Source organism: Clinocottus analis, unplaced genomic scaffold (assembly GCF_023055335.1).
Source record: "Clinocottus analis isolate CAN_PGR_092001 unplaced genomic scaffold, fCliAna1.0.p SCAF_23, whole genome shotgun sequence".
Taxonomy (NCBI): domain Eukaryota; kingdom Metazoa; phylum Chordata; class Actinopteri; order Perciformes; family Cottidae; genus Clinocottus; species Clinocottus analis.
In genome coordinates, this window is record NW_027175965.1 from 3,489,652 (window position 1) to 3,514,394 (window position 24,743).

Here is a 24,743-nt window from a genome sequence, read left to right on the forward strand (position 1 = left end):
ATCTAACGACTAGTATTACCATGACCATCATCACGCAGTTTTTTGGTATTTATCTAAACGTTTCCTCGGTCCCTCCTCGACCAATCAGATTGTACGTAATTGTCTGCGCTCGAGCAGCCAATCACTGGCTTTGTTTTGGCTGACTGCTACTCGACCCCGGCGGCTAGGCAGCTGCACTGAACCCGAAGCTGAAACTGTACATGTATACACTGAAGCTAAACCCTCGACAACTTCCATCGACATTCGGCTCACAGAAATAAAGGTAAGTGTATCTTCGTGTCGGAGCGGAACAGACCAACGTACGGCGTCTCGTCTCGTTCCTGTGAGTTCAGATGTGGCTAACGGCTCCACTCAACGGTCGTGTTATAGCTCGTGTGGCTAAACTAATTTATCTGTTAACAGGCGCTGTGTCGCTCTCAACAGCAGGATTAGCGGAAGCCGTCCCGTTGCTTAATTAGCTTATTTACCACCCGAGATAAGGGTCCAACTTAATTACTTCCTGTCTTCAACGCAGCAGTTTTTTAAGTGACGTTATTTTGAAAGTTAGCAGAAAAACTTAGCGTGTTAGCATCCCAGTGTTTTCTGCCAACTACTGTTGACGCTTTAACCATGGATCTCTGCTAATGATAACTTTAAATCCTCATTAAAGGAAAAGTCCACATTCTCTGTCTCAATCTTCAGCTAACAGTACTCAAGTGTTTGTACAGTAGTCGTTTATTCTGTCAATTCAAAAATGATGCATAGTTTTATGTTGTTGCGTGAGCATTTTGTCTTTATTTTATACTTAATTTAATACACATTGCACTGTGTTGTCGTTGGCTGTTGAATTTGTTTTTCTCGTCTAACGTCTCATGTCTAATGTTGCACCTTCCACCAAGGAAAATTGTGAAAACATTCCTGGCAATAAACGGTTTCTGATTCTGAATCATGTAATTAGACTTTAAATAACAACACAATCCTCACATTTGAGGAAGCCCTGAAGTACAATCCATGTTTGGTAGTTTTGCTTGATGACTTATTGACCGACAATCAAAATGTCTGTCAATTAATTGACTTGTTTATTCGTTATTTGATTAGTCAACTGGTTGTTTAAGCTCCAGAGATTTGTTCCCAATCAGCCACAACACAAGAGCCCTAGTGATGTCCATCACTGATGTATAGGGATGAGTCCTGGTTCACAGTCAGCGTTATTAGAAAATGTACAATGTTGACATGACAACATGACCTACAATACTAACATGTTATGTATATTTGTTTTTGTGTTCTCCTGCATGTTCAGTGCTGTCACTCCAGAGGGTCTCTTTCAAAATGCCTCAGACCAACAAGTCAGTGAGCAGTGGCAGTGCTCAAGGTCAGGTATCTGCCCAAGACCAGGGTGAGCCACCACCACCTCACGATGTCAGGACCCAGGCTGGTGGGGATGGTTCTGAACCTGCAGGGGATGAAGTTGCTGTGGAAGACCAGGGAGACCAGAATATTGTCAGATCACCCAGTGACCCAAAGAAATACAGGTGGGAGAGTGAAAGTTGTGTTTTATTTTTTAAGACCTCCGGTTTCTAAAGCATTAAAGAACACAGCTTTTGTTTTTTTTACAGCTACTAAGACAGAGTAAGCCACGGTGTTTAAATGTTGCTGTCCCACTCTCTGCAGATACATTGAGCTGAGTAACGGCCTCAGAGTGCTCCTCATCTCTGACTTCAGCGGGATGGACAGAAAGGGAGGCAATGAAAACGAAGAGGAAGAGGACGAGGGCGAGACGGAAGACGGGGAGGACGAGGAGGAAGGAGGGGAAACTGAGGAAGAAGGGGATTCTGGTGAGGGGTCAGAGGAGGAAGAGGAAGAGAACAAGGAGGAAGAGCAGGACAGTGACTTTGATGAGCTATACGAGGATAACACGGAGAAGAAGAAAAGAGGGACCTCTGAGAAGCAGGTGGGTGAAGTAAAGCTACTCCGAACAGAAGTATCAGACCTGTTAGATTAAGCAACGGGTGTATGTGTTTTTGACGAGGCTTTGTTTTCTGTTTATGAATGTAATGTAAATAATATATTTTACAGTATTATTTTTTTAAACAAAATATTTTACATTTATTTAGTCAACGCTTTAATCCAAAGTGACAACTGTGAGGAACTTCTAACTAGTTACTAAACAGTCTCAGTTTAATACTGATGTAAACTAAACCATCAGCAAGACGATTATCTATTTCTACATAGTTATTCATAATGCTTGTCCCCGATGCTACCAGGTAAAAGCCTGCAGTTTCCTGTTAGTAAGTTTAAGTTAATATAACTTCGTACACTTTCTAACTATAATATACTTGTGTGTGTGTGTGTGTGTGTGTGTGTGTGTGTGTGTGTGTGTGTGTGTGTGTGTGTGTGTGTGTGTCACAGCCTGATGTATTTTCTTCCTCTGAGTCATAAAGCTTCATTGTTGTCCAGAAATAATTGAAAACACATCAATGAGTCACACTGTAGCGGTGGGTGATGTGTTCCTTCATTACCATGAACACACAAACACTGTAGTTTATTTTGACTCAATCCCACTCACACCATCCTGCTGCCACAAATCACTAGAGCACCAAATGGGGATTAATCCAAACAAATGAAGTGTTTACTAAAACTATAGTGACCAACTGTTTTTAGATTACTGAGTTTCTTTCTTCTTTTTTTTTTACAATAAAATTATGTATTTGTGAAGCGTTTTTAAAGCTGAATAGCTAAAGTAATGGTGTTTGAATAGTTATATTGTTTACTGAATCACTGACATGGAGAGAATGTAGTAAAAGGTTTAAAGTGAAGATGACTGCTGTGTTGTGTCCTGAACGCACATATAAACATTGTAGGTACCGTTGATGGTCTTCTGCGTGCTGAATGAATATTCAAGTTGAAAGTTTGTGTGTGTTTCCAGGCGGCAGCTGCTCTGTGCATCAGTGTGGGGAGCTTCAGTGACCCGGACGACCTACCCGGCCTCGCCCACTTCCTGGAGCACAGTGAGTCTTCCTATAATGCTGCTTTCTGACTGAGAGAGCTTTTTTAGAGCTGCACATTTTAGTGCATAGTTTTTGTGTTATTTGCATGCAGAGCCTACCACAGAGAAATCATGTTATTCATGTTTCTGGCTGTTAATCACATCTTCTGATTATCTTCTTTACTGTTTATTTCCTCCTCTGATGTTCAGTGGTGTTTATGGGCAGTGAGAAATACCCAGCGGAGAATGGCTTTGACGCCTTCCTTAAGAAGCACGGTGGAAGTGACAACGCCTCCACCGACTGTGAGAGGACCATTTTTCAGTTTGACGTGCAGAAGAAGTATTTCAGAGAAGCGCTCGACAGGTGAGGCCGGCTTTGGCGCAGACAGCTGCGAACTTTGTGACCAAATCTTTTGGAGGTTTATCATACAAAACAAACAAACACAGTTCTGAAGCTGTGGCAGAGCTTGAGTGGGCCCAGACTGGTACTCACGGTGAACCATAGGCCAGTAAACATGAGATCTTGGGCGTCTTCATGCCGTGAAGGTGAAGGCCGGTGTCCAGTGTGTTTGTATTGCTGGCAGCTTCTTGTTGGCCTTCTGGCTCTCTGACGGGAGGTCATCTCGCTGTTTTTGGACCCACCATCGGCGTATGCCAACACATTGGATTAGGAGACCCCTGCAGTTTGCTCTGCAGGTGAATTCCTCAGGTTGAGTTATTGACGTCTGCATAAAGCAGCTGCCAAAATGTTACCTCTGCAGGAGAACATTTGTGACCATTGATGTTGCTTCTTTGCAAAGAGAGATGCATTGTTTTAACAGCAAGGCTGCAGCTGATTATTATTTTCCTCGTTATTTAACCTTAATCCTTTGTTCGGTAAAATGTCTAATTGTGAAAAGGGAACGTGTTCCCAGAGACCAATGTGACGTTGTTATAAGCTTTTTTTTTTGCTTTGCCAACAATTCAAATCTCAAAGATATTCAGTTTACTATCATTTAAAATAGAGTCTTCCACATTGGAGGAGCTGGAAGAAAGAAAAGCATTTTTGTGTGACATAAACCAGTTAATCAATAAAGTACAATACAATCAAACAAGTAATTTATCTTGTTTTCAACTTTTTTTCTCCCTTTTTCTCTCTTTGTCTATCATGTTTATGTTCCAGGTGGGCTCAGTTCTTCATCTGTCCTCTGATGATAGAAAATGCCATCGATAGAGAGGTGGAGGCTGTGGACAGTGGTGAGTGATACAAATTACACATCATCAAACCTTTTCTGTAATCAGATACTCTAGCATCCTAAAACCCCACCTGTGCCCATTTTTATCTGAAATGTTTCCACACATTTTTCTCCTCATGCACTGAACTAACCACCTAACCTTTTAGCTTAAGTCACACTTTTTTAATTTTTATTTTATTTTTTATTCTTTCTATTCTCTCTTTTCTGATTTCCTTTTCAGAGTACCAGCTAGCAAGGCCGTCTGACTCTCATCGTAAGGAGATGCTGTTTGGGAGTCTGGCTAAACCGGGACACCCTATGGGCAAATTCTGCTGGGGTAAGAACAACACACAACTGTTGTGCCTTTTCCATTGAATCCCTGCTACTTTTTCCGTCCTTTTTATATCATGAAAATTGCTTTTAAAGACCTAAAAAAAAATGCAAAATGCTAGGTTTTTAGTGTTCTTGAGTACAAATACTTTAAAGTCATACATGTTCCATACATTTCCACTTTTTCCAGAAATGTAAATGTTACACATTTTATTCTAAATAAAGGTTTTTTGGGTTCTCTGATGCACAGTTGGCTTCCAATAGCCAAAAAGTCCTATTTCTAAAGGTGATGGAATTGGAAAGAAGTGGTTTGATGTCACCTCATTATTGAACATCTCCTCCTGTCAGGTAACGCTCAGACATTAAAGCACGACCCCAAAGAGAAGCAGATCAACACCTACCAGCGGCTCAGAGTCTTCTGGAGAAGATATTACTCTGCTCATTACATGACGCTCACCGTTCAGTCCAAAGGTACTTAAACTCTCTAGAGATGAGTCTTTGAAGATGTCTGCATTGTCTTTTTTTCTAAACTGATTTTGCAGCTTGTTCAGCTTGATTTGCTGCTGCTGTTTAACAAAATGAGTTAAAGCTCAATGAAGCTAAATGAGATGTTCTGCTTTTTTGTGGTTGATTAGAGACTCTGGACACTCTGGAGCAGTGGGTCAAAGAGATCTTCATCAAAATTCCTAACAAGTAAGACACTTTGTAGTATGAAAGTAAAGTCTAATTTTCTACAAAATGACAAACTCTTGACGAACAGCCGATACTGTATTCATCAGATTATGAATGAAAACAAGTTTGTGTTGTAACATGTTTTTATTGTTTGTTGGTTTTTAGTAGCGAACCGCGAGCTGACTTCTCTCACCTCATGCAGCCGTTTGACACACCAGCATTCAACAAACTCTACAGAGGTCAGATAGTAATGGTAATAGTAGTCGTAGTCACAGTAGTAGTAGTAGTAGTAGTAGTAGTAGAAATAGTACCAGGATATGTTTTTCTTCTCTTAAGTACCCTAAACACTAATGTTTACTTGTATGTATATTTGTTATATTATTGAATATAGTAGTTCTACTAATAGCATTTCTACATGCATGAATTATGGTAATAGTTGGAGAAATCCAACCGTATAATCATGGTTCATGTGATTATTACTGCGGTTCTATGATTGATAATTACTAAAAGCATTTTTAGGTCTAATTTCAACATGTGTCTTGCAGTCATCCCTGTGAGGAAGGTTCATGCTCTGACCATCAGCTGGGCTGTACCGCCTCAGGGGAAACACTACAGGTGAGTCAGCCTCCAATACAGTATATTATGAAGAAGTAAAACATTTGTAACGGATCATAAAAAAGAGCAAAGTTGGGGAGGAGCTTGAGACAGGACAGCAATCCAGTACGCGATATTAAATACTGAAAAAGTTCACCTGGTCGAGAGACTCACGAGACAGATGAATCATTTGCGTTAAGTCAAACTGTTGCCGACATGTACACATTTCTCAGTTTGATTGGACTTCACAGAATCTGCCTCTTTTCTTTTGCCAGAGTGAAGCCTCTTCACTACATCTCCTGGCTGATCGGACACGAAGGAACTGGCAGCATCCTGTCTCTCCTCAGGAAGAAGTGAGTCGTGAAGAAATGAACAGATTGTAAACTGGCAGTAAATCTTAAGTTGTTGCACAGGACTTATTGTGTGTGTCTATGTGTTTTTAGGTGCTGGGCTCTGGCTCTGTTTGGAGGAAACAGTGAGACGGGTTTCGACCAGAACACCACCTATTCGATCTTCTCCATCTCAATCACCCTCACTAACCAGGGCTACCAGAACTTCTATGAGGTCAACGCACACACACAGTCATATTTGTCTGTCTACACTAGTGAGGACCCCTAACCTCAACCTTAAAAATGTTAACCGTCAAACAATCTTGTGATGTGGTGAGGTTTCAACATGAAATTGGTCCTCACAAAGACATACATACACACACATAGATGTAATTTGATGGTGGTTTTGAAGCTCTTAAACTGATGCTGATGGTGCTGTTTAAGTAGTCACTAAAAAAAAAATTCATTTCTAAATGCTTCATGATTTCTGCAGGTGGTCCATTTTGTGTTCCAGTACTTGAAAATGCTACAGACTCTCGGCCCGCAGCAAAGGTCAGTCTACTTACAACACACTTATTTTGGGTACTTCGATACACCATTGTAACAGTTTTACCCCTTTTCTGTCGCACAAGCACATGTGTAAAACCTCCCAAATGAAACTGTCTACATACAAGTAAATGTTGATGTTTGTATGCTGAACCAGAAAAAAAGATATCTGGCAGAAATTCCGTGGCGTGCACATAAGTTCTTTTAAAAATAAATCTTTGAGCACAGCAACATAAAAATGCTTTTTTTAGTAATCAAGTAGCTCTAGAACATGAACAATAAAAATATTATTTGCATATCAATATAAACACACGTTGTGCTTGTTTGTCTCTATTTGTTTCATATTTCGGTAAACTTTTTTTCAGGATCTATGAAGAAATTCAGAAAATTGAAGCCAACGAGTTCCACTATCAGGAGCAGGTACCGCAGCACAGACACACTGTAAACAGAAACACCCCTCGGTTGGTAAATGAGTGTGTTTACAACAAAATAACAACATACTGTTTAGTCAGCAGGTAATTTACCAATCTTGTTGTGTTTGCATATCTTTGTTCCGACAATTCAGAAGAAGGTTCTTAGGAGAGAATCGTCAGTTGTAGATGTTATAGCTACAATTATAATAATGACAATGTTTTGAAATTATAGCTTTTAAATTCAATGACATGAGCCCGTCCATCACCACTAATAATCAAGTGTGAGTGTAACATGGATATTTTCTCTCATCTGAATATATTTAAGTTACAAATTGTATTACAGTGCCAATTAATTGGGTTCAAGTTGAACCGAAACAGATCTGATATAAAATGTCTGACACTTCTTGAAGCATTGATGAAGGCAAAAAACACTTGAAGAGTTAGCGAGAACATTGGTGCGTGTCCTGAATTAAACCTAAATATGTCATTGATTTTGTCCTGTTATCTTTGCCGACAGACGGATCCCATCGAGTTTGTGGAGAACATCTGCGAGAACATGCAGCTGTTTCCCAAAGAGGACTACCTGACCGGAGACCTGCTCATGTTTGACTTTGACCCGGAGGTAACCAGGGCCACAAGACCCAGACCTGGTCCAGAATCAGCATGAGTCCTGAGAATAATTTCAATCAAAATTTGGCTAAAATATAAGTCGAAGGGAAAGCTAATCCAGTTCATGGGTGTTTTGTTTTTTTTGTGCGTGTTTAGGTGATCAGTGCCGCTCTCGCCCCGCTGACTCCCGACAGAGCAAATCTACTACTGCTGTCGCCAGAGAACGAAGGCCAATGTCCACTCAAAGAGAAGTGGTTCGGTACCTGTTACAACATGGAGGGTACGACACACACACACACACACACACACACACACACACGTGAGAGTCACTATGTGTCCTCCTGCTTACTCTTGAAATAAGAATCTTTACCAGAGTAAAGAAAAATTGTCATTAAGTTAAACTTGGATGTGTTTGTTTTGTCTCGTCAGACATCCTGGAGGAGTGGGCCGAGCGCTGGTCAGGAGACTTCAAACTCAACCCTGAACTCCACCTTCCTGCTGAGAACAAATTCATCGGTCAGTACCATCACAACTATACACAATACCACAAAAGATTAAAAAAAACAATACAAACTTGAATCCAACACCTTCAGCTGCTCCATCAGATTCATGATGTCGTTCTTCCTTCTTCTTCTCTGTTCCTTTTTTTTTTTCTTGTTTCCCCATGATTATCGTCATCATCATTGTCATCATCATCGTCATCATCATTGTCATCATCAGCGTCGGATTTTAGCTTGAAGGAGTCTGACTGTCCGGACACTGAGTTTCCTGTCAGGATCATGAACAACGAGCGAGGCTGTATGTGGTACAAGAAGGACAACAAGTTCAAGATCCCCAAAGGTAAACGCAGAAAGCATGAATGTTTGTTGGGCTGTGACTCAACGAACATTTTCACTTTCAACTCATCTGCTGATTGTGAGGCTGTGGAATCTTCAAAATAACGCCTAAATCTTTTTATTCTATTTTTTCTTTTACCATTACAGAATTGTTTTTCAGCCAAGGCTGTATAAATTAACTGTAATATTATTCATATTATTATTATTTTAAGCATCAACATTACATAAAACGGGCTAAAAAAAACTTTTCATTCAGTTTATTCACTTGGCTATTACTGTACAACTGTCTCCCACAAATAAATACGATTTTATCCCGACATTTTAGCTTCTCCACCATTTTATGAAGAGAGAAACATCTCCCATGATTGTCTTTTTATACATATTTAATGAGCATCATTAGAGGCAGCCTGAACGCTATAATCATTTTTTTCTAACAGCTGCTTCTCTGCAATTGTTGTAGATAAGACAATAAATAACTAAATACTTATACGTGGGATTTTAGATGAATGAAAACTCACTAAATACTAATTTAACATGATCCACACTTCTTCTGTCTTTCAGCTTATATCCGTTTCAACCTGATCTCCCCCATCATTCAGAAGAGTCCTGAGAAGTAAGAGACGCATCTTAAAATCAATAACTAAGGATTTGTCTTCCCGTGGCGACCACGCTGCTGCGCTTGTGTTCACCCGCGTTGTTCCTCTTTCAGTCTGGTTCTGTTTGACATCTTCGTGAACGTCTTGGCTCACAACCTGGCGGAGCCGGCCTACGAGGCCGACGTGGCTCAGCTGGAGTACAAGCTTGTGGCCGGAGAGCACGGGATGGTGATCCGACTGAAGGGCTTCAACCACAAGCTGCCGGTGATGAGACTCACTGGACACACAGCAGCTCTGCTCTCCATGTTCACATTTTAGAGAGTCTTAGTCACATTTTTCTCATTCATTACATATTATTTCACCTCTCTGCAATCAAATCAGAATGGTGATAACTATAACCCAATCTGCCGAGTAACCGTGGACATAACTGCAATCTGCGTATCTCTAGTACACACTGACAGACACAGTTGGAGACTAGCTGGTAAGCACAGTAAGTGGAGTGCGACCAGCTCTGGAAGAAGTTCACAGAGGCTGAGGAGCGTGTTTCTCACGTAGAACTTGACCGATAGAGAATATCTCCGGTACAAGCGCACTGGAAGCCCACGTCACAGCTGTGTGACTGAGGAGGTGTTTGCTAGATTTGACAACAAAAGTGTATTCGATTAGAATCGCACAGTCCTTCTTTAAGTGCATTATTTGAGTAAATGTACTTCATTTCTTTCCACTCATTGGCCTCTTTGCTTGTGTTTCAGCTGCTGTTGAGACTCATCGTGGATCATCTTGCAGACTTCCGAGCTGAGCCGGGCGTCTTCAACATGTTCTCTGAGCAGCTGAAGAAAACCTACTTCAACATCCTCATTAAACCTGAGAGGCTGGGAAAGTACGTCTGACACACACACACACTGTATAACCACCGTAAAATATGACTTCATTATTGACCAGGGCTTTATTTGAAGCATGTGTATATATCCCAAGCATGCCTTTATGTCTAATTCCCTCTGTTTGAATCCTCCTTGCTTAGTAAATCAATGTAGTTGTGTCTCTGAATCTGTACAAACTCCAGAGAGGTCGACTGAGCAGCAGCTGTCTCTGTAAAGGTGTTTACCGTCGGCTTGTTTACTTCCCCACCGTCTCTCTGCAGGGACGTCCGTCTGTTGATCCTGGAGCACTGTCGCTGGTCAGTGATTCAGAAGTATCAGGCCGTCATGAAGGGGCTGACCGTCGATGACCTCATGACCTTTGTCACTGGTCTGAAGGCAGAGCTGTACGTTGAGGGGCTGGTGCAGGGGAACTTTACCAGCTCGGTGAGACACAAAAGCAGTCAGTTCCCCCAAATAACAAAAATAACAATGTATGCTCTATTTTTAGTTTTAAGTTTCCATGTGATCAGACACCTCAGTCTAGAATACTCTGGAGGGGAATGGAGTTTATTTTGTGCTGCGCTCAGATCTCATGAGATATTACTTTATTTATCCGGAGGGAAATCTTTTGCAGTACAAATACACAACAGGTATCCAAAATCCAAAAATCCATACAAGGTTAATAAGGATCAGAGGTTGCTAATATCTCAAACCTGCTTCTTGGTGATTGCATATTGATATGTATGATACATTGCATTAACAATTGCTAGCTATGTACAATATACAATCTGAAGTTCAAGTACAGGCTTAATAAAACAATTAACACAAATTTCTTAGATATTTCACTGCAACTATTGATTGACAATCTCAAAGTCATTAAACCTGTTTTTGTTGTAAAACCCACAGTTATTCTGTTTACTTCAGGGTCATGCACACATGTGTTTTTTTTTGTCCACTTGCTGTTAAGAGAACCAGATTGAAAACGTGTAATCTCACTCACATTGTTTCCTCAAACAGGAGTCCAAAGAGTTTCTGCAGTACTTCATCGAGTGAGTATTCTGCGTCTTTTCTTTCTTGCACTTTTAGTGTTTACTGGTGTGGGAGGTTTTAAAGTAGAAGTTACTTAAATGTTGACACTTTTATAAGTTGCCAGTGTTAAACTGTAATTTATAATTTATGGAGAAAAAAAAAAGTTTCTAAAGGTTAAAGTGAAGAACACTGAAATGAGTTTTTATCATTTACAACAAAAACAAAAAAACATCTGTTGCATTACCGCCGTGAGGGTGCAGTGTGATGTAAACAAAGGGGAGTGTGACTTCATCCTGTCTGTCTGTCTGTCTGCAGTAAGCTGCAGTTCCAGTCTCTGTCAGCAGAGGTCCCCGTGTTGTTCCGGGTGGTGGAGCTCCCTCTTAAACAACATCTCTGTAAAGTCAAGTCTCTCAACAAAGGAGATGCCAACTCTGAGGTCACTGTCTACTATCAGGTAGGAACACCAGGACGCTTCTCACCCTTTCAGATGCACATTTGTTCGCCATCCGTCATGTTTTTGAACCAGGGGTATTTATCTTTTGACACACAACCCTTGTTCAGTCTGGTCGTGCAGATTGTTTCAGTTTTAAATGTCAGGCCTGCCATAACGGTGGTATAATGATGGTGTATTTAGTCATTCAACAACAGCGTCTCTTATTCAGACAGTGCCCCTGTTGCTCTGGATAATCCACAGGAAACACTGCAGGCAGTTTTCAGAGGGATTATGTCAACATCTGATGCTCGTTTGAGTCACTGAGACTTAATCTTTCAATTCTTCGCGTGCCACAAACAAAGATTCCATTTGATCAGATATCTTCTAACTCCAGAAAGAAAACATCAAAACTGGCCTTATACAAGGAAGGCAAAGTGGAAAAAACATTTTTTTTGGGTGAACTGAACTTTAACTGTTCAAAATTAACCTGAAGTGACCCAGAAGTTGTCTCCGCGGCAGAAAGATCGCTCGATTGCATTCGTTGACCCTAATAATGCGACATTGTGAACAAATCAGGCACAAACTGAGCTCGTTAAAATGAGCTGAGGAAGGTCTTAATGTGAATATGAGGGTCAAAGGTCACAGTGACCTCATGACACGTTTTTGGCTAATTATGACAACTAAACAAAGATGTCTTGGAGAATATCATTATGAACCGGTGACATTTTTCAAAAAACATTACAAGTGATTCGTCCATTTAATAAGAAGTCGATTGACAGAAAATTATTGGCAACTATTTTGACGGTTAGAGTCATTTTACATGTAAAAACATTGAATGGTTCCCTGGTGTTTTTAATACTTTTAAGTAGATGTACCTGATTTAACTTATATACTTTTACTTCTGTCACAATTTAAATGGAGTATTTCTACAGTGTGGTATTAGCGCTTTTACTTCCTCCACCACTGATGTCTTCTTGTAGAAAGTTTATTTTTACCCTCTGCTCTTGTTGATGAGTTTGGGTTCTGTTACAGTCGGGGCTGAAGAACCTCAGAGAACACGCTCTGATGGAGCTGATGGTGGTGAGTGATGTTTACTACCAGCTCGCCAATGTCTAAGTTCTGCTGCGAGAAAGTCACGGTTCTCCATTAAAAATAATACCTGATTTTGTGAATAAGTTAATTCAATGTCTACTATTACAAACTGATTAAATAATACTGAGTACTCACAAGAGCGTAGCACTGTCAGAAAACCTGATATTGTCTTAATCCATGAATGATTCTCTCAAATCTATGGCAGTTGAATCAGGATCGTTTTCTATCTTATCGGTCTGATTTTTAAACGGTAAAAAAGTACTCAAGCTGCTTTGGTGTCAATATTCAAATGAAACCAAGTCTGTTGTTGGACACTGTGCACATCATCGGCCTGACTTTGACTCGTCTGCTCCAACAGATGCACATGGAGGAGCCATGCTTTGACTTCCTCAGGACGAAGGAGACGCTGGGGTCGGTGTCGGTCAATAGTATACAGATTAGCGATGCACACTCACATCTGTTTTAATCCTCAAAACCCTCTTGATCCCCAGGTACCAAGTGTACCCGACCTGCAGAAACACCTCAGGGGTGCTGGGATTCTCCGTCACCGTAGAAACACAGGCCACTAAGTTCAGGTGAGTTGACCTTCCTAAAGCGTGAGCTGCAACAGTGACGCTGGCTTTTTGCCTCGTGTGGAAGGACTTTTGATGCAGTCACAAAAGTTAAAGTGTGCGTAGTTGATCAAAGTGAATACTGGCTGAACCACAAGCCGAGCACACACTTCTGTCGTTTCTAAAACCCCGTCCGTCTCCACAGCACCGAGTTTGTGGAGGGGAAGATCGAGGAGTTCCTGGTCAGCTTCGGGGAGCGTCTGTCCAGTCTGAGCGAGGAGGCGTTCAGGACCCAGGTATCGGCGCTCATCAAGCTGAAGGAATGCGAGGACGCTCACCTGGGAGAGGAAGTGGACCGCAACTGGTTCGAGGTTGTCACACAGCAGTATATCTTCAAGAGGCTCAACAAGGAGGTGAGACGTGCCTGTTCTCTTGATCTCACGCTTTCCCGCCGTCTCCGGCCTCTACTGCATCTCCCTTTTCAAGTAGTGTGTATAAATAAAACCAACTGAATCTATTGGATCAAAGTGTTTTGAGTGAGGATCAGCTCTGTGGTTCTAACCTCTTGTGGTCTCCGCTGCAGATCGAGGCTCTGAAGTTGTTTTCTCAAGAGGAGCTGGTCTTCTGGTTCCAGCAACACAGAAACGCCGACAGCAGGAAGCTCAGTGTCCACGTAAGAGGGTTTTTTGTTCACTTGAATTGTAGATAAGCATACTGTATAAGTACTTTTGCGAGCACAGGAAATCAAGATGGTTTTGAGATTTTAGTGATGCAGGCATCGTCTCTTTTACCAAATGCATCACAAGTTTTAGACAAACAAGAAAAGGTCGAGATGAGACCACAAAGTCAATTATTGGCACGTTTGGGTCTCTACGAATTAGTTTTTATAGAAATAATCTGAAACCGGTGGCTGTTGCTTTGAAGAAAGTCTACTAAAAAGTGACGTCAGAAGGAATTGAACGTATACACAATTTTTAACCATTAAAGTATTAAAGTAGAACTATCAAGTAGAGCAGATAAACATTTGCCAACGTGTTTGTTTTCTGTGTCTCGATTAGGTCGTTGGTTTTGGGGTGGAGGAGAACGACCCGGCAGAACCGAGCGCCGCCGACAGCCCCGACATCCCGCCCTCCTCGTCCTACGGGGAAGTGTGCGAGTTGACCTTTGTGCCGGCCTCCTCGCCGCTGCTCAAGGACTCCATGCTCATCACCGACATCCGAGCGTTCACCTCGTCCATCCCGCTGCACCCTTACCACAAAATCCTCAACTAGGCCATTGCACTAGATTCCTCCTTGAGTTATTAACAGTTACATAATCATTTTAACAACTAGCGTCGACATTTGATCAAAGAGGACACTTTTAGGACGGGCATTTCACGTGCGTTTAGTTCCTTTTTGTTTCATGTACTCGCATAAAACAAAAGAAATCAAACGCTGCATTCTCATGCCTTTGGAAGAAAAGGAAAAAAGTGTAAATCTGGGCATGTATTTTTAAAGCATCTTATGGGCAAACATTTTATGACTGTTTACATGATACACAAGAAACTTCTTTTTTTTTAATTTGGCATAATGGCTCAACATATACAGTCAACACAAAATACAGTATCAACAATTAAAATGTCTTCTCACTGATAAAAGGGTGTCCATGGTCATTAAAACTTGTTCTACTCAAATTTCAGGTGTAATCTGATTCTTGGGACTTCAGACAGGGTCTGGTATTAATTATGTTAATTCTTTTTATTGCTACTGCGAAGAAGCTGAACAGGAAACTACATCTGAGCATTCTGATGGATATAAATGAGCCTGATTGTTGCTTTGAGCCGAGGACTACTTGATTCCCAGTTGAAGTGACAGCGGTGCAATGACTCAGGGCTCTGGCTTGAAATGCATCAAAGAAGGGTAGAATTATCATTTCAATGCCACTATCACTGTTAAACGACATGTTTTAATTAATTTCTTCTGAGGTCACATACACGTGTCGATACTTTAATAATGTCTGATGTAAAAGAAATGTCATGACTAACTATCTGTTGGCCAGTGACAGAAAAATGTCAGAATGTTGGGCAGTAGTGTGTGGAGACTGGACAGTGCCATCAACATTTTAATCAATCAACTGCATTCCTAATAAAACTACTGTATTTAAATGCTTGAGTTCAGAGGGGTTTTTTGTATTACTGCAGGAGTCTTGGTGGATAAGGAAATACTTTTTAAAAGAAATTGTCTTTTTCGCTGATAATCATATATAGGCATTAAGTTGAGACTGATTCATAACAATTTAAATGTTTCTTACAGTAACTAAGTATGCTAACGAAATTAGTGTTTAACAATACTTCATAGCAATGCCTTGTATACCGCTGGAAAGACAGTTTATTTCCTTTTAAACAATGCCCCATTCTTAAGAAACATGCATTTGTGGGATGAGCAGCACAGCCGAGTATGTGTGTTGTGCCCATTCAACATTTGCCAAATTGAAGTCTATCAGTAACAAGGAAGAAATGATACATAGTAGCAATTTTACAAAATAGTCATTTAACAAACAGTTAGGAGCCTCAGTGGCACAACCACAGCCTGGCTCCTCCTCACAGCTTGGCTCTTCCTCATGTGGTCACACCTGCTGTGGGACAGTCCTCTTCATGCAGATGGACACAGGGAACAGGAGGATAATAAACAGTGATTTTAAAAAAGAAATTTCCAAAACTAAAACTTACATGCCAGGTGAGTACAAAATTAGCAACTCAAAATCCAAGGAACCAGAACGGGCAAAACTACAGCAAACAGGACGGAGGAGCTCTGACATGTGCGTGAGGCAGCCAGGTGCCTCACGCACCAAAGGCTGGACAAGAAGTGAACCCTAAATGGGCACACTTTGATATGTCACAAGGTATAAAATCAATAAAACATGTTAGGTATCAAATTAAACATAGAAATCAGGCCTACAGTAATATATAATCCCCATGTAAAACCTATAAACACAACTCTAACAAATAGGATTGGGGGTTATAGGGTAAGGGCTTAAAGGGCTACACTAAATAAAAACAGGAAACCAATTAAATGAAAACCAAGGCAGAAGCAGCAACACCAGCGTTAGTTTAATTCTGAGGAAAAACAAACTCCACCATTCTAAAATCTAATTGCATTCAGGCCAACTTGCTCAATCAATAAACTTTCACCAACTTTAAGAGGCCAGCGAGCTCCTCCATCGTCCCTACCTTTTCTCGGGCATTACGTCCATCAGAGCAAAGACCACGAGGTGTGACTTCTTTATCTTGCACTTTGCACTTTGGATGGTTGGATGGATCTTCTTGAGCTCCATCAACACTTCAAAATGATCATGAATCACAAATACAACTTCACATAATCACATTGATTGTAGTTTGGTTTGAGAAACAAAGTATTTGTTGCTATTGAGAGCTGGGCTTTATTGATACATAACCATCCCAAATAATTTGGAATAACCTGTGCAACACAAGATACATCACTGATGGTTATATTGGTTCTCAGTGACTGTTTTAACTGACTGAGCTCGCCAGTAGAAAACAAACATGGAAAGCACCATGATGTATATCAAAAGCCAGGCACAACTAGACTAATTATAAATTTCTGTTTAAATGTATTTCTTTAATGTGGGATTATTACAGCTGTTACTGTACTTATAATAAACCTACATTAATATATTACTCCGTGCTGACAGCAAGTCCCCTTTGCTTTTTATTGATTTAATACCTTAATGTATTTGTCCCTGTAAAATAAACAAACAAGCAATGTTATCTTTTAGCATTAGCAGCTAATGAAAGCCTTAACCTCAATAGAAGTTGCTGCTTGCACATGTGCATGAGCTCGTGTGGATATGGAGTTACTTCACCTCAGCACATACTGTTGGTGAATGTTTATCGTGAGAGAAAAACTCTAAAAGCTTCACAGGGCATTTCTTTGTTTTCACTAAATCCAATGTAAAACTTGGTTCACTACGCTATGACTGTGCTTATGCTTCAGGCCCCACCGTATAACACAGACACACACACACACGAATAAAAACTCAAAACTCTTATCAAAATATATTTTATTCTGGACTTTTGTTTTACCGATCTGACTTCAATGATAACAGACCAATGTGATGCGAGTTGCAGAAGAAAAAAAAGACAAAAACAATTCATAAAGGCTTTGAGACCCCATGGGCGCGATGCTGTTGAGACCCACGCGTCTGTGACGGCACAAATAAAGGCTGACTCAACATTAGCCACGTTTACCCAGACAAAGTGTGACGGCAGAGACCGAACGATGGCATGAATTTGCCCGCGTGAGACATTTTCTTCACTATTGGCTCAAGTGCTTTAAAATACAGGGAAGGAAAAACTCTCCGAATAGTGCACAGGACTCCTAAAGGCAACACATCCAATCGCTGTAAGCCCATTAGTAAAAACGGCAAATGTATTACAGATGAACACAGGAGAAAATAGAGCGGCTTTGTAGCCGTACAACCGTTTTGTCAGAAGCAGCGCTCTGGAGGGAGATTTAATATTGTTGGTTTCATGAAACCTCTGAGTGAAGCCAACCTGAAGCTTAAACTCTCACACAGGAAAAATAATATGTATCTTTGCGTATTGATATTCCTTCGAGTGCTCCCTATCCTCTTAAGAGACCGGCGATCGTTGCAATGATCGGGTCGGGGACTAAATGGCCAGCAGGGAATCACCGACGAAGACGTTGTGAGAGCCCAGAGACTCACGTGGATGAGAGCAACCACACAATCGCATCAACTGAGCAGAGAATAGATTTTTGTTTTGTCTTTTCTAAGAAAATCCTTTGGGTGCTAAAAGTTTCTTTATAAAATATAAATCGATTATGCAAAAACAATCCTTTTCTGTGCTCACAATATCTGATTGCGCACAAGCAATTCAGACGCAAATTTAGGTCCAATTCAACCAATTAAATCCACTTCCAGAGCAACGCCGTCCGAGTCCCAACTGTCACAAAAGAAAAAGTCCTGGCTTAATTTAAAAAAATATAAAAGAAAAGTTACAATTGTGTTCAATTTAAAGAGTAACTTTTGTTTTCTAAATCGTTTTATTTGTTCGCCAAGGAGAAAGTCCTTTTCATCTGGGACCAAGATTCCCCAAAACATTTCTTTATGACAAATTTAGTGGTAATTTTCTCCCGGGACAACTCTTCCCAAGCGAGGCGCCTCCAGCTCGGTAAGCCTTTCATAACAGGGTCAACCTTTAGCATTTGCAATAGCATCAAAGTAATAAACAAAACCTTTAAAATTGATCGAACATGTAAATTAACACTGCCAATAAGTCATTAATTTACATTTTTTTCAAATCTACAAAAAAAATTACAAAAATGTAACTATAATTTGTGTTTAAAAGATTATAAAATGTCTCATCAGTAAGGAACCTCAGTCCAATGTGAGCAGAATTTTGAAGGTGAAGAACACAAATGGAGGTGAAAGGGGCGGGGCAAATAGATTTAAATACATTGAATGCACAGCATGACATTTTCAGTTTTTCCCTTCATCAGAATGTCATGCTGCGGATAAAAGACTTTACATTTGACCTTTAGCTTCTTCAGATCATTAGATCTCGGCATTGTTCACGTCCTCTTGTCTCTTGGTAAATGCAGTGTACTTATCCCCACATTAGGACAAGGAGCTGGTAATAAAAACAGACAAAAAATTAAAATGTCCAGATATTGCTTTAATGTTTGGATCTGCTTTTGAGCTCAATTATAAATGGCAACCTTGTGCCAGGGTTCAGCCAGTAAGATTCAACAGGGAAAAAAATAATCAAAAAAGACATAATAAAGTATGAGGAGGATGAAACATACAGAGTGTGGCGTCTCTTTCTCCTAAGTAAAGGCAGCCAAAAGTCACACTGAAGCCCTCGTTTCCATCCCAGGGAAATGTGGGTGGATGGATAATTAAAAGTAAAACAAAACAAATCTGCAGATTGAAATTTCAGTTATAGTTTTAGAGGCAGAGCTACTCTGGAATAACTCAGTGATGGTTTGACTTAAACCTTCAACAGGGCAGAGCCAAGGAACACAAGTTCCCCCAGAGTGGAAAGCAGGATTATTTCTGCCTCCAGAGCATCGACCGCTAAGCATCTGCGTGGACTAAACGTGGAGCAACACTTTCACTTTTTACCACCTTCGGGTCATCGTGCGTTTGGTGATTTGAGGCCTTTGAGTGAGATTTAAACGAGAAATGCTGGACGATCCGTACACTCAGTTTAGTAAAAGAAAAGAAAAAGAATAAAAAAGAACTGCTGGAATCCTACTGGCTGAGGACAGAATGTAATCTGAGATGGGACCTGACAACTGTTGCATTAATTAAACCCAGAACAGGCTCGACCATTTAGATAAGTGGAGGTCAGCTGCTTGCCAATTGAACCCCCCCCCCCCCCCCCTCCTTCCCATCACACAAGTAGCTGCTATTGGCCGGCGTGTCCGGAGAGGAGGACTGTGGGTAAAACATCTAGATCAAATAGTGCACAGAGGAGCCGTTTTTAAAGCATCTAGATGTACATCCGCTGTGTCACGTGACCAAGTTGATGTACAAGGGTTGTCCAGGGTTCATCCTCTAAAGAGCGCACATGAACTACTGCATTTTGAGGTTAACCGTTTGACCCCAACTCACAACTGCAGGAAACCACTACTGAAATACAGGAGAGAGAAAAAAAAAAGCCTTCGGATTTGCCACATTGTTTAGGAATCATGACGAGGACATCGTTCTTGAGAGCTGCTTGGTGTGCATGTCCGCGCGCGTTAACCAATGAAACTCTCACCTGACCAGCCCCCTCCCCCTCCCCTCCCCAACCCCCCCTCCCGAAGATAAAAAATATAAAAACATTGAAACAAGAGAAATCTGAAATTTAAAAAAACTAAGTGCCATCCTATCTTATGGTGGAGAAGTTGATATGTCTGCACAATGAGATCCAACTAGTAACAAAGATCAACACTTTTTTCATTGTTTTTCATTTTGATGACGATGAACATGGTTTAAAGATCAAAAAAGCAAAATAGCTTCCAAATTTTGGTACATATACGGATCTGTAACTTTTTTTTTGTCTATCAGTTTTTTTTCTCTCGATTTTTTCTCTGCGTCCCTTCTGCATCTCTGTAAGAGTCTGCACAGATAGAGAGGGGCGCTTCCATCCGCCCGAGTCTCCATCCGTCTGTCCGTCTGTCTGTTCATCCGTTCCTCCCCCGTGTCTGGACCTGCTGTGTCGAGTGCTTGCTTCCTGTTCCCGTTTCCTGCTTCCTGTCTGTCGGTGGGCGGGGCCGTGGTCGTAAGCGAGAGCAGTACGCTGGGCAGGCAGGGACAGTCATTTGGCTATGTACACATTCATGGTCGGTCCATGGCTTCCAACAAACAGCGGCACTATTTCCGAAGGTCTAGTACACACACCTGGGACAGAAGAGGACGGATATCAATTTGTAGGACCGACGAAAAATGTCCACAGTAATTAGCTTGAGAACGTCCACCCAAACATATACTTACAGATCCGTCTGATGCGCTGGCTCCCACTTTGTCCCCTGCTGCATTCCAGCAAACCTCAAAGATTCCTCCCGTCCCTCTGTAACTGTGGACTAAAGCGCCCGTCTGTAGCACAAAGAGAGTGAAGGGACAAATATTAGGTATATGATGTGGGCTTGATGCTCGTTACAGAAAGAAAAAAAAAAACACCATTTGCTGTACTTTGACTTATTACTCAACCTAACAAAGAACATAAAATAAAACAGGCTGCACACAGGAGCCTTAGAACTGCAGTAATTGTTGTGGCCACACGGGGGCAGCAGTTAAGCGTTGGTTCACCTAATGAACATAAACCCAAAATACAACCGTCCGCACCTATTTAGGAGCTAAAGAGACTGTTTAGCTTGTCTGTTTAGCCCATCTTTTTCAATGAAAAATGCTGCTGCTGGAAATAAGGTGGACAACGGCTTGCAGCACAAATCCAAACAATGAGCTAAATTGTAACAACGCTTAGCTTGATATTAACAAGCTCATTCGAGGGGAGGGAAAACATTCTAAGCTTTGTTGGTTTCGGACATTGAAGCCATTAATAACAAATTGGTGCAGCTATGAAATGGTTACCAAAAAAAAAAAATTAGAAACAGGGATCAGCAAAATTACTTGTTTTTTGCATTGCGGCTATACGTTTAGATTCTTCGTTACGTTTGCCTCGTACAGTGTGATGTCACGTGACATCGCTGAACAATCTATACGACCTGATATGACGCCTGCCTTAAATAGCTGCAGACTGACCCACAAGATTCCCCATTCCCAGGGCTTTCACTAAAAGGCTACAACATGGTACACCGGTCACAAACAGATTGCGGCGCATTGTCCTCCTACCTGTGTATTCCAGATGTGCACGCATTTGTCAAAGGAGCCACTGGCCAGATGCCGACCATCGGGGCTGAAAGCCACGCTGTAGACGGGCTCCTGGTGTTTAGTCAGCGTGTGGATGCAGATGCCTCTCTCCACGTCCCAAAGACGAACTGTTGAGTCAAACGATGCACTGTGGAAGTAGAACACCGGGACAAATGTGTTAAACAGGTGCAAAAGTACAACGTTTAGATTACCAGGACAGAGCAAAGCATTCTGCTTCTCTATTAACAGCTTAAAAGACATTTTTCAGTTGTACGTGCTCATGCTATAAAGTAGTCCGGCTCAGAAATATAACTATGTTCCATATGTAATATTGAGTCAAATATGTAGACAGACACTCACCTAGCTAGCATGAGGTTAGCGCTCGGATTGTTGGTTCCAGGGCCGGTGGGACTCCATTTGATGGTGTAGATTTCTTTACTATGGGCCTGCAGGTCATGGACACACGAGTCCTGCTTCATACTCCAAATCTGAAGAAGAAAAGAAAAACAGAGCAGAACTTTTATCTTTGTATCCACTGCGGTTGATCATTAAATCACAGATGTGTAAACACACAGCACACACACACACAGCAAATACACAGAGCAGAGCAGGAGGAATCTGAAGAGCATAAGATACACATGCTTTGTGTAGATGTCACTCAAAAAGAGAACTTCCTTGTTCTCTTCGGTTATATTGCAAACTAGTTATAGTTACAAATAACGGGAATGACATCTAAAATTATGAGTGCAGAGGATATTATGGATCAATCTTACAGCCTTTCGGATGACTAAGATGTGCAGGATGTGGCAGAACTCAACTTCATCAATATTTGCAAGCAATTAGGAATTGAAATCGCTTCCATTGACAACATCTACTATTAACACTGATTGCACATTTTCTATTTAAGTGCCATTGAGGTGGACTTTCCCCATTTTTTCCAAATCCCCAGACATCATGAACACCTCATTACTTTCATATGGCTCAGGACTATGATGTCACAGGTTTCAGCGATAGTGATAACGACACAAGATGCCCGTTGTTTTGCCGAGTTTGGCTCTCACCTTCAATGTCATGTCGTCTGAGCAGGAGGCTAGCAGGTTACCTGTGGGATCCCACTTGATTGCATTTACTTCATTCTGGAGAAAGAGAGAGACGAGACCTTATTTGTGATGTATAGACAGTATCTTGATTTATGTTCACCCTGGGTCCATCTCAATGCTAACAAATTCCGCCATCCAGAGTCAGTTTAGCCCAAACATTCTTATGAACAGTGACAGTAACACCTCTTCAGTCCCTTCAGAAGTTACACACGTGTTACTATGAAACATGCACAAGCACAAACAACCCACTTACAGTGTGTCCCTGGAATGTCTTGATGGGCCGGTCCTGTCCCAGTTTGCAGACGTGGATGCACATGTCTGTACTACAGGAGGCAAACGTATTGTTGCTCTGCCAATCGACGTCTAGCGCTGGAGCTGTGGAGCGATGGAGAGGCGGACGTTAGTGAGATCAAAAGCAAAGATTGAAAATGAACTTCGAGTGAGAAGAAGTGATGCTTTCACGTACCTGAATGGAAGGGAAACTGTTGTTTGGCTTCTCCTGTATGGGCATCCCATATGATTGTTGTCTGGCAGGACACATGCACATGTATAGTTAGAGCTAACAATGACTACACAGTGCATGTATTTGATCAACTTGTTCAGACGTTACAAGAGAAGTCATGTTAGAGGTTATTTAACATGTTGACTTCGAGCTGGCTGAATGAACAGTTCCTGGGTTACCTTGTCTACTCCTGCACTGAGGATAAAATTGCCTTTTTTGTTCCACTTAAGGGCAAAGATGGGACCTTTGTGCTGGCCAAGTGTACTGGCCAGGTTCCCTGTTGACAAACAAACGGAGAGGGAACAAAATCTGTAAGTATCACATTTGGAACAACAACAAGCCATTGACCTTTTACCAATTATTACATATTAAAATAATCGTCCACTTTCACAGAATCAATTTTTCAACCAACATTCGTACTGATCATAACTACCAAATATTCAGACAGACTTCAGAATGTTAACCCTTTAAATGCCAGTTTCTTTACATAATGACATTATTTTTATGGTGGAGAAAAACACTAATGGCTAGATTTCTCTTTCCACACACATGCTAATGAATAGCAACACCATTGATTTTGAAGCATAGTATCAAACACTGCAGTTCATAACACAGCAGCAATAACTTGAGTGGAAAACAGGATAATAGTATCGACTAGTGAAGGAATAAACATTTAGTTCTGAAGTTAGATGGAAATCCTGATATAATAACAATGCATGATTGTATGATGTAGTGGCTGTGAGTGGCTGTATATTGGCTGCACACACTGTATTATAAACTTATTATAGAGTTATGGTTGAATTGTCAAAATAATAATAATAAAAAAAAACTCTTCCCTTGCCAAAATTCATGCATGAACAAAGCCAAAAACGGCCCCTATTGATGTACATGGGTCAGGGGACCTAAATAACACAAAGTGGGTCAACAGCCAACTGGAAATACTTAAACCTGCCTCTAGGGGGCAACATTGTTCAGATTATTTAAACCATGTGACACAGGTTGTAGTACGGGGTAAGCACAAAAACAAAACAAAACATTGAAGAGTTTCCAAAGCAACAATTTTGTTCACTCCCTAATGCTTTCTAATACACATATCTGTATACAAGTACACTCTTATAATATAGAAGAACTCTTAATACCACACTTTGCATAGGACTATGATATTGCATTGATTTCCTAATATCAAAACAACACATGCACATTTTAAATTAATTAAAGACATCTCACCATCCTTCGTCCATATTCTGGCAAAGCCGTCATACGAGCCTGTTGCTAACAGCGTGCCCTCGCTCTGCAAACAGAAAGAGACGGAACGAGTTCAGAGTGGCTTAGTGTGTGTGTGGAAAAGCCAGTTTGGACACCTTTACAGACGCATGTTGTCTTTTGCAGACTTTGCATTATAAAGTCTGGGCTGAATGCACGTTTGCTAGGATTCAGCTGGATTAGAGGAGAGGCCTGTGTTTTCCATCAGCATGGACGCTTTCCAAGAATTCTTTTGCCTCTGCCCCTTGGCTCGGGTTTACAATCCATTGGCTGAACTAAAGGAAAATTCCTCTCCCTCTTATGATCTCCCAGTGTTAGACAACATCAACAGTTTGAGTGCTCTGAGAGTTTCTCTGTGATGAGGCATATGTTTTTTTGCAATCTGCCTTTCTGGTGCAAACAGGACCGTACAAGTACAAAGCATGTTGTGGTG

General features: G+C 41.1%; 2 protein-coding genes across 5 annotated transcripts in view; one reads left to right on the forward strand and one right to left on the reverse strand.

Moving 5' to 3' along the window:
- Nucleotides 1-101: 101 nt before the first annotated feature.
- On the forward strand, nucleotides 102-14,741 carry LOC137793678 (nardilysin-like). Of its 2 annotated transcripts, none has more exons than XM_068589976.1 (31): nucleotides 102-262; nucleotides 1,280-1,511; nucleotides 1,651-1,930; nucleotides 2,906-2,987; nucleotides 3,176-3,329; nucleotides 4,128-4,201; nucleotides 4,421-4,516; nucleotides 4,858-4,980; nucleotides 5,145-5,202; nucleotides 5,347-5,420; nucleotides 5,727-5,796; nucleotides 6,051-6,128; nucleotides 6,219-6,339; nucleotides 6,598-6,656; nucleotides 7,016-7,070; nucleotides 7,581-7,685; nucleotides 7,829-7,952; nucleotides 8,102-8,188; nucleotides 8,393-8,512; nucleotides 9,070-9,121; nucleotides 9,218-9,368; nucleotides 9,857-9,984; nucleotides 10,246-10,408; nucleotides 10,982-11,013; nucleotides 11,309-11,447; nucleotides 12,459-12,506; nucleotides 12,877-12,929; nucleotides 13,010-13,093; nucleotides 13,275-13,482; nucleotides 13,653-13,742; nucleotides 14,128-14,741. In XM_068589976.1, the coding sequence occupies exons 2-31, from the start codon at nucleotides 1,309-1,311 to the stop codon at nucleotides 14,338-14,340; spliced, it is 3,324 nt and encodes a 1,107-aa protein (XP_068446077.1). In that variant the 5' UTR covers nucleotides 102-262; nucleotides 1,280-1,308; the 3' UTR covers nucleotides 14,341-14,741. The 2 variants fall into 2 exon arrangements, with proteins under 2 accessions (XP_068446077.1, XP_068446078.1); XM_068589977.1 differs by having other exon boundaries at nucleotides 115-322.
- Nucleotides 14,742-19,899: 5,158 nt separating this feature from the next.
- The window catches only part of LOC137793702 (F-box-like/WD repeat-containing protein TBL1XR1), a 50,056-nt gene continuing 45,212 nt past the window's right edge, over nucleotides 19,900-24,743 (reverse strand). For all 3 annotated transcript variants that reach the window (XM_068590008.1, XM_068590009.1, XM_068590007.1), the window contains 9 exons: nucleotides 24,275-24,338; nucleotides 23,227-23,324; nucleotides 23,012-23,072; nucleotides 22,799-22,920; nucleotides 22,507-22,581; nucleotides 21,806-21,933; nucleotides 21,428-21,593; nucleotides 20,570-20,671; nucleotides 19,900-20,476 (listed from right to left, as the gene is read on the reverse strand). In XM_068590008.1, coding sequence (XP_068446109.1) covers nucleotides 20,450-20,476; nucleotides 20,570-20,671; nucleotides 21,428-21,593; nucleotides 21,806-21,933; nucleotides 22,507-22,581; nucleotides 22,799-22,920; nucleotides 23,012-23,072; nucleotides 23,227-23,324; nucleotides 24,275-24,338 — 843 coding nt within the window. In that variant the 3' untranslated portion in view covers nucleotides 19,900-20,449. The remainder of the gene's footprint in view (nucleotides 20,477-20,569; nucleotides 20,672-21,427; nucleotides 21,594-21,805; nucleotides 21,934-22,506; nucleotides 22,582-22,798; nucleotides 22,921-23,011; nucleotides 23,073-23,226; nucleotides 23,325-24,274; nucleotides 24,339-24,743) is intronic.